The 14,000-nt window shown below is 43.8% G+C and overlaps 1 protein-coding gene across 1 annotated transcript in view; it reads right to left on the bottom strand.

The window, feature by feature from the left end:
- EFHB (EF-hand domain family member B) overlaps positions 1-6,355 on the bottom strand; it is a 56,333-nt gene extending 49,978 nt beyond the window's left edge. The window contains exon 1 of the mRNA XM_075828616.1: positions 5,994-6,355. Coding sequence (XP_075684731.1) covers positions 5,994-6,071 — 78 coding nt within the window. The 5' untranslated portion in view covers positions 6,072-6,355. The remainder of the gene's footprint in view (positions 1-5,993) is intronic.
- Positions 6,356-14,000: the final 7,645 nt, after the last annotated feature.

The following is a 14,000-nucleotide window of genomic DNA, read 5'->3' as shown; positions in this document are numbered from 1 at the left end:
GCATGCAATCTGGGATTCAGGAGAAAAGCCAAAGGCATACATACAATAGAGACCGACAACACGGTTGCTATTGGGCCAGGGGTGGGATCCGGCCGGTTCACCCCGATTCCCCCGAACCGGTGTTTAAAATTACAGCCGGTTCTCAGAAATGCGGTGAAGCGGGAAACCGAAAACTGGTCCCCTGCACTCAATTGTATTCACGTCCTTAGGACATGGATACAATTGAGTTCACTAGCGCTGCCCTGGCAAGGCATGATGCCTAGCCATTCGGCGCTATAGTGATAATGCAGTCGGTGAGATTACGTCATCGCACCGCTGCGTAGTTCCGCTGGTGGACTGCGTCGCTGGAGGATGGCGCGGCAACGGGACAGGTAAGCATATAATTTTTTTTTTCCTTTATTGTGGGCAGTGTTGGGGTCCTTAACTATAGGGGACAATAACTACAGCGGAGTACTATATAGGGGACAATAACTAAAGGGGAGGACTATATAGGGGGCATGGACTAAAAGTAGAGGACTTTACAGGTGGCACCAACTACAGGTGAGGGCTATATAGGGGACAATAAACTACAAGAGAGCACTATATAGGGGGCACTAACTACAGGGGAGGACTATAGAGGGGGCACTAACTACAGGGGACACCACAGGGGGCCCTATCTATAGGAGACGCCACAGGGGGCCCTATCTACAGGGAACACTACTATCTACAGAGGGCGCTACCGGGATAACTATCTACAGAGGACACTATGGGGGCACTGTCTACAGGGGGCTCTATGAGAGGCACTATAGAGGGTTTTACACTGGGAAACTATCGGGCAGACCAGCGTTCTCAGAACGCTCGTTGCCGAGCGATCAGCAGATAAACGAGCAAACGCTCGATCATCTGCTGGTTGTATCGTCTTAAAAAAGTTAAATATTATCGTTGTCGGCAGCACATCTCCCAGTGTAAACAGGGAGATGCGCTGACAACATGATGGTAATGGATGGGGAAGAGCGATCGGATTAACAACCGCTCATCCCCAACCATAGCTCCGTGTGACAGGAAAAAACGAGCGCCGATCAACGATGTATCGTTGATCGGTGCTCGCTGCATCGGCTGAAAATCGGTAGGTGTAAAAGGGCCTTATCTACAGGGGGCTCTATGAGGTGCATTTTCTATAAGGGGCTCTGTTTGTGATGCATTACTTTTCAGTGTTTGACAAAATTTTATTCATGGCACAAAGTGTATAGTACTATTATATTCAGGAGCACAGCGTATAGTACTATTATATTCAGGAGTACAGCGTACAGTACTGTTATATTCAGGAGCACAGCGTACAGTACTATTATATTCAGGAGCACAGCGTATAGTACTATTATATTCAGGAGCACAGCGTATAGTACTATTATATTCAGGAGTACAGCGTACAGTACTGTTATATTCAGGAGCACAGTGTATAGTACTATTATATTCAGGAGCACAGCGTATAGTACTATTATATTCAGGAGCACAGTGTATAGTACTATTATATTCAGGAGCACAGTGTATAGTACTATTATATTCAGGAGCACAGCGTATAGTACTATTATATTCAGGAGTACAGCGTACAGTACTGTTATATTCAGGAGCACAGCGTATAGTACTATTATATTCAGCACAGTGTGTAGAACTATTATGTTCGGGGGCACAGTTTATGGTACTATTATATTCGGGGGGCACAGTGTATGATGTTATTAGATTTAGGAGCACAGTGTATGATACTATTATATTTATAAAGTGCAGCACCATGAGAATTTTATCTTCGTTTATAGGTGCGGAAATGTTGGAAAAGTGAGAAGTTGAAGACATCTGAGCGGCAAACTCTGCTGAAATTGGTCGTGACCGGGAGAAGTCATCATAGAGAACAAAGGGGAAAAAAACAACTCCAATCTGAGAAGTCGTCACCGGTGAATCACTAAATGTAAATGTTTATTCTCCCTGTGACTGATCAGTACTATCGTTCTTTTTTGTTAAACAACAATTCCCAGCATATCCTTACCATCATTCTGGTTATACTGGGAGCTGCAGTTTTATGGCGTACAAACTTATATGACAGGGGTTAAACTGAATTTTCAAATGATCTCTGTACTGAGCTGCATTTGTGCGTGTGCTATATTTATGTACTGAGCTTGGTTATGGTGCTGTATATATGTACTGAGCTTGGTTCCAGTGTTGTATTTATGTACTGAGCTTTGTTCTGGTGCTGTATATTTGTACTGAGCTTGGTTCTGGAGTTATATACATCATAACAACCAAGCTTAATAAATATAAACAGCACCAAAGAGAAGCTCATAACATATATACAACTCCAGAACCAAGATCAGTACATATCTACAACACCAGAAGCAAGCTGAGCACATATATACAGCTCCAGAACCAAGCTCAGTGCATATATACATCAACAGAACCAAGCTGAGTATCTGTGCGCTAGCCGGGAGAGTTGTCGCGGCTTACTGCGCACGACGCACTGTCCTCCACACTTCTCACAGTGCACACCCTAACTAAATGTGCTGAGCACGCTTAGGATATAGGTCTATGCGTAATGGGTGAGTTTAATAAAATGAGCGTCGGTAGGTAGGTATGTACGCTTATGTATTTATGAACATAGTGTGGAAATCCACACTAAAACATTCTGGACAGGGAATTTCTTTATTTAGAGTCCACTTTAATATAGGGCGTATTTGGTATATCGTAATTGTTTTATTTTATTATTAGAATCATTTTCCATGGTGCGATACACCGTGACCCCTCCCAAAGCATATAACTTTGTCTGCAAAACAGGGAACCTGTTAAAAATTTCAAACCCACCCCTGTATCGGGCCCTCAGCCCGTGGAGACAAGAAGCCAAAGCTTGGTCAGTCCCATCCCATTTGCTACTGGGTGGCAAGAATCAGTGCCGGCCTACTGTCTGCAGAGCAACTGCACTGTTAGAAAAGCGGTTGCCCAATAGCCATGGAAAAGGTGTGAGGGGGCAAACAAATACCAGACTCTTATGTCCTGGGGGGAAAAACCAACATAATGAGAGGCCCATTTTGATCTTTTCTATGGGGCTCCCTTTCTCCTAAGTACATCACTGGTACAAGCTTTAGGTGTCTGTACACCAGTGCTGAAAAGGGGGATTTGAGCTCGTAAACCTCCATTTCTGTACAACAGCGGGTGTATGTAAACAGGGATGCGTGAATAATAAAATTTAAACATCCAGTGCCAATGTGTGTGTATGACAGGTTTAAAGAGGATCTGTCACTAGTTTAGTAATGCCCAATCTCCTGGCTAATGTATTAGGCACTGTCACACTTATAATGCTAGTGAAAATTTACAAAACGTTTATTTATTTTTTTAAAGTTCTGAGTTTTTTCTAAATATGTAAATAAGCCTATACTTGACAAAAGGGCCTCAACAGCAGCGATTCTTCTGAATCGGAGCTACATCACAGCCTCTGACGCTGTCCTATCAGCATGAAGCTGCTTCATACAGTGGGACAGACTGAGGCTTTAGGGAAGGGGGATCACTTCAAATAGCTATATCTCGGGCTAAGGCTGGGTTCACACGACCTATTTTCAGGCGTAAACGAGGCGTTTTACGCCTCGATTTCCGCCTGAAAAGACGGCTTCAATACGCCGGCAAACATCTGCCCATTGCTTTCAATGGGTTTGCCGACGTACTGTGCCGACGACCTTTCATTTTACGCGTCGCTGTCAAAAGACGACGCGTAAAATGACTGCCTCGGCAAAGAAGTGCAGGACACTTCTTGGGGCGTAATTTGAGCCGTTTTTCATTGAATCCAATGAAGAACAGCTCCAAATTACGCCCGTAATTAACACCTCGCAAAACGCGAGTACGAGCAATTACGTCTGAAATGTAGGAGCTGTTTTCTCCTGAAAACAGATCCGTAATTTCAGATGTAATGGTCGTTATCGTGTGCACATACCCTAACAGTGGTTCTGGTGTCATATTAAAGATGAGATTCTAATTAACTGGAGATATCACCAGGTGAAAACACAGTCGGGAATGGAAGCTGTGTACTATATGATCACACTGTGTTGCTGGGCAGGGAAGAGGGGGAAGCTGTATGACGATTGGACAGCATCATAGAGAAAACACTACACCGCCCATGTGGAAAAGAGAGTCACCTCCCATTTGGCAAGTATAGCGAAAAATTACCATATTTAGAAAAATGCTCATAACTTTGCAAATAATAAACTCTTTTGAAAAAAAATCACACTGTGGTTATCAGCATCATAGCGCCTATTGGATTAGTTAGGAGATAGGGAATTAATAACCTGGTGACAGATCCTCTTTAATATATATATGGCAGTACACTGGACAGCTATCAGGAGTCAAAAAGCCAATGCATCTAGTACTGTTTGGGTTTATTTTTATAATGATTTTTATTATAAAAATTGCAAAATATTATTGCCATGCCACTAAAAGTCCAACAAGCTCTTATAGTCTACTGTACCATACAAAAATAACAGCCATAGAATTCCCCAGTAAGGCCCCGTTCACATGGAGTATTTTGCAGGCAGTAAAAATCTGCCTCAAAATTCCTTCAGGAATTTTGAGGCAGATTTTGACCTGCCTGTACTTTCTTGCTGTACTTTTCGCTACGTTTTTCAGATGCGGCCATTGAGCCATTGTTTACTCTGTTGCTACAAGACGCATTGTGTCGACAGCAGCCAATCACAAAAATCAATGGCAATGCAAACGGAAGCTACGGTTTTCATTTGGCTTTCCGTTCATGGGTTCCCCTGACGGAAAGGTCTCCCTGAACCCATGAACGGAAGCCTGACGCAGATGTGAACGAGGCCTAAGATAAATAGTGTTCAACTACCATCCAGATAAATAGTGCATATAGCACTCAGACATATGGTGTTATATAGTGTTCAGATAAATAGTGTAGTACAGAGTCGGAGTCCTAATGAATAGTACATACAGGGTCCTGATAAATACGGTCATACAGTATCTAAATAAAAGTTCAAACACGTCCAAATAAATCCTACTATGCAAAATGTCCGCTAATAGTGTCATAAAGTATTCAGTGAAAAAGTATATACAGAACTAAGATCGTTATATATATAAATATAGTATACAGAGTCAAGAGAAATGGTTTGATAAAGTGTTCAATGGTATTATTTACCGTCTAGATAAATAGTGCGTACAGGCCCCAGTAAATGGTGTCACATTGTGTCAGATAAAGTGATGTATGGCATCCAAATAAATAGTATATACCTTATAGCGTCCAGATATATAGTGTCACGTGACATCCAAATAGAACTCCGATAAATACCATATACAGCATCCAGATGCACAGGGCCCAGATAAATAGTACACATAGAATCCAGATAAACTGTATATAAGGAGTCCAGATAAAGCACGTACAGTGTCCACATAATCAGTGTCAGGCAACATCCAGAAAGATAATATACAGTATCCAGTCATAGTGATAAGCAAAACGTTTACAATTTTATCACCTGTGTTTTGCCGACAAGCAAATTTCCTATTATTATACATATATATATATATATACATACAAAACAGATTGAAAAACGTTAGCACAGATCCCTTTTTCAGACATGTCAGAAGCTTTCAGTCCGAACGCAATTTTATCAATGTACTCCAGAAAAAGGGTGTTAATACATTGATAAATCTGCCCCAATATTACTGAACATATCAATGATTTTTCATGGAAAAAATCATTTATATTATAGAAAATATCTGTTCATTAAAGGCATACCCCAGCCAAAAGCATTTATCAGGTATGCACTGTGTGAGAAATGCTTTTGGGTGGCCTTTCCCTTTAATGCTCTTTGTCCACACAAAAAAAATACCGTATATATTTTCGAGAATTGGAGTATTTTTGGATTTTATGCCATTTGTTACATTGCAGGTTGTATTCCACCTGTGGGAAGAAGAAATCTCTCGGCTGAGTAATGTGGAGTTATGTCATAGAGGACCGTGCTACGCATGTTACTCACGGAGTGGACGTGAGGAGAGCGGTCTAGAAATCTCCCCTGATAGATGGGCACCGGCGCCTCGTCCCTCTCGGCTCCCATTATACGTCCCGGTGGCCAATAATTTCACTCCCGCAACTTGAAGGTTCTACTAGCGCCCGGCAACGCCGAATGTGTACAGTCCGTTACCCGGCAACCAGTGACGTCACTCCGCACCGGCGTTCTCTTCCGTCCAGCACTGTGGTACATGCTGAGCCTTGTCCGCTTTCACTGCCCCATATCACAGCCGGCAACTGCCAATTGTAGATAGGATAAGGACACTGTCTTATAAAGAAAGTTTCAAACCAAATAATTATTATTATTTTCTTAATAAACTGTTGTATTCATGTTTCAAATCTTGCACCCATCTTTGTTTACTATGCTGCAATCATGACGTGATGTCACCTACAGGTGACCACGTGTGTCGACAGTGACATCACCACTGAAGCCAGTGATTGGCTGCTATCGAGACGATGCGTCTTGCTGCAACAGAGTAAACAAAAACTGGAGGGAGACCTGGGAATCGCCAACATGGGGGCAGCAGGGAATTTGAAAGCACAATGGGCCTTATATGAAAACTGTCTAAAAGTAAAACGGTCTTTGTTACCCATAGCAACCAATCAGAGCTCAGCTTTAAGGCCTCATGCCCACTTCAGTTTTTTTCAATGGATAGTACCCTGACATATTCATTTCAATGTTCATTTTAACGGAACCGTGCGGCCGTTCCGTCAAAAGTAGTGCAGGTCCTACTCCTGTCCGTTTTTGACGGAACAGTCTCGGCCTTTTCATTCAATTTGGTCCGTGAAACAACGGACTGCACATGGAATCCATCCGTGTGTGGTCCGTGTTTGACGGAACCATCATTAACGGCCGTACAACGGACGACGGAAGTGTGCATGAGGCCTTAAGGGTAACTAAACCTTTAACAAACTTCTGACATGTCAGAAGTTTTGATTGGTGGGGGTCCGAGCACAGAGACCCCCACCAATCGCTAAAACTAAGCTGCAGAAGCGCTCATATGAGTGCTGTGCCGGTTAGGTTCTGTTTGGCTTTTTCCGGGCAGCCGATGTAGCATTGTTCCAGCCCATTGTTACAGCGTGATTGTGCAGTGAAAGAAGCTGAGCTGGAACAATGAGAAGTGTATGACGCTGATTGGTCACTGATTGGTCAGCGTCATACACTCCTCTGTACAACACCCAGTTGGTAAAAAGTAAAAACACGCCCAGTTGTCTATTAAGAAACGAATTAGAATAAATCTAAAATTATTCATAACTTGGTCAAAAATGATCATTTTTCAAAATAAAAAACCACTGCCGTTATCTACATTACAGCGCCAATCACATTATGTTGCAGATAGGGCACTTATAATCTGGTGACAGAGCCTCTTTAATATCTCAAGGAACCATTTCTATCTGTCGGTTTGACATAAAAGTTCGTAATTAAATAAGCATTTTGTATATATACCTTGGTGTCTAAGAACTGTATTTTTTAATACACCAAGGTGAATTATTGTTCTTCATTAATGTTGTTCATATAGTTCAACCAATTATTGCGACATTCCTCTGTACCTGACCAGACAATGAATATGTCATCAATGTACCTCACCCAACCCTTCACAAACTGGATAGGGCAGGATGAGTATACAAAGTCTTGTTCAACAATCTCATACAGATATTGGTGTACGTAGGGGCCACATTTGCTCCAATCGCATTGCCCCTACGTTGAATAGAGTAACGATCTAAAAACATGAAGTAATTTCCACGTAACACTAATTCAAGTAATGATAGAAGAAAGCTTCTTCCATCTTCATCAAAGCAGAGGTTGACAATATCTGGTTAACAGAATCAATTCCCTTGTCGTGGTCAATACTTGTATAAAGACTGACGACATCGAACTAAACCAACAGGCACTCCTCCTGAACATCCAAAGATTGTAATTTTAGAATAAAATTGGTTGCATCCCTGACGTATGATTGAGCCCCTATTGCAAACTTCCTAAGTATTTTATCCAAGAAAGTAGCTATTGGGGTAAATACTGAACCTACCCCTGAAGCAATTGGTCGTCCCGGTCGGTCTCTTATATCATTATAAATCTTCAGGAGATTAAACAATATAGGTGTAATAGGGTAGATTGAAATAAAAAAAGAAAATCATGCAACTTAATGTCAATTATATCCATAGCAAAAGCATCATCCACTATCAATTTGAATTTGCGCATGATGTCAAATGTTGGATCAGAGTACACTCTCATATACATTAGTGTCGTTCAATTGTCCCTCTATCTCAGAGATATATTATATAGTGTCCATAATGACAATAACACCGCTCTTATATGCAGATTGTAATGTCCATGGCCGCGGGCCGCCAGGTTTACTTACCTCCTGATGGCCGCAGCCATGGATCAGTGAGCGCTGGCCTCATCTCCTCCTCAGGAGACGCCAGCGCTTACTTCCGCTTCACTCTGCGGTGTCCCGTAGGATTGAATTCTGAATTAAAGACCAAATTAGCCCATGAGTACCCTGGACTATAAGTGGGGCCCTACCCCTTCCTGCATTGCCTGAGCGTTTCTGTCGTTACCTATGTTCGTCTATGCAAATGGTTCCCTAAGTGTCTTCCAGTTCCCAGTGTTCCCCGTTCCTGCTACCTGTAACCTATATACTGTGTTATCCTGGTACAAGTGCTGTATTGAGTTGGAGTTGTGCTGTGATGAGAACTACGCCTGTCCTGCTATACCACGCCTTGTGCCTGCCTGCTGCCTAAGTTCCATCCGAGCCTGTCTTGCTACTGTCTAAAGCAGGGGTCTCAAGCACGCGGCCCGCGGGCCGCATGCGGCCCCTGGGGCTGTCATCTGCGGCCCGCGGGACACAGAGCCGCTAGTATCGGCTCTGCTCCAATACTCTGGAATTCCCTGACATCGCTGTCCACATATGAACAGTGATGTCTGGGGCTTCCCCAGAGCCGGAGTCCCGTGCAGAGCGCTAGTATCGGTTCTGCTCCGGGACTCTGTGGAATTCCCTGACATCGCTGTCCATATATGGACAGTGTGTCAGGGTCTTCCCCAGAGCGGAGTCCCGAGCAGAGCGCTAGTACAGGCTCTGCTCCAGGGCTCTGTGCAATTCCGTGACATCGCTGTCCATATATGGACAGTGTGTCAGGGTCTTCTCCAGAGCGGAGTCCCGGGCAGACCGCTAGTACAGGCTCTGCTTCGGGACTCTGGAATTCCCTGACATCGCTGTCCATATATGGACAGTGTGTCAGGGTCTTCCCCAGAGCGGAGTCCCGGGCAGAGCGCTAGTACAGACTCTGCTCCGGGACTCTGTGGAATTCCCTGACATCGCTGTCCATATATGGACAGTGTGTCAGGGTCTTCCCCAGAGCGGAGTCCCGGGCAGAGCGCTAGTACAGGCTCTGCTCCGGGACTCTGGAATTCCCTGACATCGCTGTCCACATATGAACAGCGATGTCTGGGGCTTCCCCAGAGCCGGAGTCCCGTGCAGAGCACTAGTATCGGCTCTGCTCCGGGACTCTGTGGAATTCCCTGACATCGCTGTCCATATATGGACAGTGTGCAGGGTCTTCCCCAGAGCGGCGTCCCGGGCAGAGCGCTAGTATAGGCTCTGCTCCGGGACTCTGTGGAATTCCCTGACATCACTGTCCATACGTCGACAATGATGTCAGGGGCTTCCCCAGAGCAGGAGTCCCAGTGATGTCAGGACCACAGCTGGAGTCCCAGGAAGAGCCTACTAGTGCTCTGCCCGGGACTCCAGCTCTGGGGTTGCCCCTGACATCTCTGTCCATATATGGACAGTTATGTCAGGGGCAGAGCTGGAATCCCAGGCAGAGTGCTAGAAGCGGCTCTGCTCAGGGACTCCAGCTCTGGGCAAGCCCCTGACATCACTGTGGCAACATGTACGGAGGGCACTGTGGCAGCATGCACGGGGGGCAATGTGGCAGCATGTACGGGGGGCACTGTGGCAGCATGTACGGGGGGCACTGTAGCAGCATGTACGGGGGGCACTGTGGCAGCATGTACGGGGGGCACTGTGGCAGCATGTACGGGGGGCACTGTGGCAGCATGTACGGGGGCACTGTGGCAGCATGTACGGGGGGCACTGTGGCAGCATATACGGGGGGCACTGTGGCAGCATGTACGGGGGGCACTGTGGCAGCATGTATGGGGGGCACTGTGGCAGCATGCACGGGGGGCACTGTGGCAGCATGTACAGGGGGCACTGTGGCAGCATGTACAGGGGGCTGCCCAATCTTGACATCTGTGTCTGCCAAACGCTGCCAACTGAGCCTCCGGACTGCATTTAGCGACACATAAACTGGAAAACTGGATTGTTGAAATAAGCACGTGGAGAAATCTCTCAAATTTTAAACCTAGCGGTATTATTATAGTAATGTAGTATTAATTTTATAGTAATGTAGTATTATAGTAATATAGTGTTATAGTAGTTCAAATAAGTAATTTATTAACAATAATTTTGTATTGTATCAAATTTGAAAGTAATGCGGCCCGTCAACTTCCCATTTTTTCTATATGCGGCCCAATTACCCGGCCGAGTTTGAGACCCCTGGTCTAAAGCTACCACAGGTACACCTATACGAACTATAGACTTTGACCTGTGTCCTGTTGGCCAGCTGCCATACTGTTAAGGCGGTATGGCCCACTGAGTCCACGCACTTTACGTGACACAGATCTTATCGTAAGGTCGGGGTTCTCGCATCATTTTTTTAAAGATTTAATCTCTGATCCCAAAAGATTAGGTTTAAATGAATGTTTAACTGTCCTACGTTTAAGCTCCGCTACATCCTTTTTTACCAACGATATATAGGTCTCAATTGCATTATGCGTAGTTGGAGGCTGAAAATCACTTTTTTATATAGGCCAACCTTACTTAATGACATCATAGCAGAATCACACTGCTCAGTGGCACAGATCCTATTCCCACCATCTTTTTCTTTATCAAAATAGTCGCAATAGTCTCAATCTCCTAAAAAAATCATGCAAATCAACCTCACAATTAAACCAATCAGTATCAGCTCCTGGGCAAAATGAAAGTCCTCTATTCAACAGACTAATATCAGCGGGAGACAATTCGATAGAAGAGACAGTTAGCACTTTTTTTTTTTTCGGCGTTCCCCGTTTGTATTGATCTCTCTCTGGACCCATTCTCATTTGTGTATCCATACCTGTGGCTAACCTCTTTGATCTGGTCAGTCTGTTTTTTCCGCCGTCTGTGGTGCTTGCATCCGCCCCGTCTGTTACGTCTGGAGTTTTCTTTTTTGGAGCCACTCTATGTCCTAAAAAAGAAGAGCTTCCACTTGGTTCATCCGATGATTCAGTTTCCAAAAAGTTGACCACTGGATGCTTCGATTTCCTATGTGGAAATTTCTTCATCTGCCGAGTCCCCTGTTTTTCAAAGGACTATTGCCAATTATAGACATAACCTTTGTTGTAGTCTTCAAGGTCTCTGTACTATTTTTGTCTTTTCGTCAACTCAATATTGGAGCGATGTTTTAAAAGACTCACCAATACCTTCTCATATTAGATCGAGAAATCCTGAGAGGGAAACATGGATTTTAATAGTTCCTCTTGTATCTCAATTCTCCTCATACCTTCAGAGATTTCTTTCAGTAGGAATTCCAAATTTAAGAGGATAATGTCCGTAGAATATCTGTTGGAGATATGCTGGAATTTTTCACAAAACATGGTATCGTTAGGGAATAAAATCGGTCTTAAGTGTGAACGAAGCCCTTTTCGGTATTCTTTGTGCTTTATAGTACAGGGTGGGCCATTTATATGGATACACCTAAATAAAATGGGAATGGTTGGTGATATTAACTTCCTGTTTGTGGCACATTAGTATATGGGAGGGGGAAAACTTTTCAAGCTGGGTGTTGACCATGGCGGCCATTTTGAAGTCGGCCATTTTGTATCCAACTTTAGTTTTTTCAATGGGAAGAAGGTCATGTGACACATCAAACTTATCGCGAATTTCACAAGAAAAACAATGGTGTGCTTGGTTTTAACGTTACTTTATTCTTTCACGAGTTATTTACAAGTTTCTGACCACTTATAAAATGTGTTCAAAGTGCTGCCCATTGTGTTGGATTGTCAATGCAACCCTCTTCTCCCACTCTTCACACACTGATAGCAACACCGCAGAAGAAATGCTAGCACAGGCTTCCAGTATCCGTAGTTTCAGTTGCTGCACATCTCGTATCTTCACAGCATAGACAATTGCCTTCAGATGACCCTAAAGATAAAAGTCTAAGGGGGTCAGATCGGGAGACCTAGGGGGCCATTCAACTGGCCCACGACGACCAATCCACTTTCCAGAAGCTGGCACATTCCCTGAGTTTTTCCAGCAAGATGGTGCACCACCACATTATGGGTGTCAGGTCCGAGCATTCCTAGATGAACAGTTTCCTGGAAAGTGGATTGGTCGTCGTGGGCCAGTTGAATGGCCCCCTAGGTCTCCCGATCTGACCCCCTTAGACTTTTATCTTTGGGGTCATCTGAAGGCAATTGTCTATGCTGTGAAGATACGAGATGTGCAGCAACTGAAACTACGGATACTGGAAGCCTGTGCTAGCATTTCTTCTGCGGTGTTGCTATCAGTGTGTGAAGAGTGGGAGAAGAGGGTTGCATTGACAATCCAACACAATGGGCAGCACTTTGAACACATTTTATAAGTGGTCAAAAACTTGTAAATAACTCATGAAAGAATAAAGTAACGTTAAAACCAAGCACACCATTGTTTTTCTTGTGAAATTCTCGATAAGTTTGATGTGTCACATGACCCTCTTCCCATTGAAAAAACTAAAGTTGGATACAAAATGGCCGACTTCAAAATGGCCGCCATGGTCAACATCCAGCTTGAAAAGTTTCCCCCCTCCCATATACTAATGTGCCACAAACAGGAAGTTAATATCACCAACCATTCCCATTTTATTTAGGTGTATCCATATAAATGGCCCACCCTGTATTCACATGATGTAGATAAATGTAATTCAAACGTGATTAATTGCTTAGTTTCATATTCCCATTTACGACGGACCACATCCGCAGTTGGTTTACTCAGGAAAATACTATCCCCTGTTGCTTTACTTAAAATATCTGAAATATCATCATTGCTGTAGGAAAAGGTATTAGGTAAAGTCTTTTGTAACATACCGTTGCTTGAATCCATTTTTGTTGAGTGCAAGCTTTCAGGCCTAAATATCTAGAGAAAGAGATCAGTAGCACATCACAGTCCCAAAGATTTATGGAAATCGTTTTGTACAAGTAAAGCTTCCATCCGGTGCAAGCCGTGTCGAGTCGTAGCCAAACCAACTCCAATATAGGTACAGAAAGATAGAGAGATCGCAGCACTCGTATCGCTAAATGATTTCCTCGGAGATTAAGATGTCCTAAGGTCCGAGGTAAACGTATGGAATTGACATGCCTCTTTTAATATAAGCCTCTTCAAAGAAAAGCTCTAGGAATGTTTTCTAATTAATTATATTGATATGTACATGGTAACGTACTTGAGTATATTGTCATCATGGAGATGGAAAGCAGGACCGCTGTTCACTAAGTGTTTGGAGCGTGTAAACATGGAGCCGGGAACTAGCACGTGATGACGCGACACGCAGTTGGTTGTGGCGTCACGTGGACGTGGTAACTAAGTGACGGCAACGCTGTCATGACGTATATTGAGTTCTGCGCACGGGCAGTAGGGATAGCTGAACACCAGAACCTTATGAATAATGAATGATCTCATCCACACACTGCATAAATGCTGAGCGGAAAAACTACTCCGAAATTGACCTGCGCTGCAATTTTTTTTCAATCTGCAGCATGCCAATTATTTTTGCGTAATTGTTGCGAGTTTTCCCCATTGAATTCAATGCGCAACCCGCAAAAAATAGCAAATGTTGCGTTTTTTTTTGCAAGCAAAAAGCAGAAATTCCGCCTCAAAAATCGTAACTCAGAAAAAAAAAT

Source organism: Rhinoderma darwinii, chromosome 5 (genome assembly GCF_050947455.1).
Source record: "Rhinoderma darwinii isolate aRhiDar2 chromosome 5, aRhiDar2.hap1, whole genome shotgun sequence".
NCBI lineage: Eukaryota > Metazoa > Chordata > Amphibia > Anura > Rhinodermatidae > Rhinoderma > Rhinoderma darwinii.
Note: the sequence above shows the minus strand (reverse complement) of the source record. Positions and strands in the feature narration are given on the sequence as shown.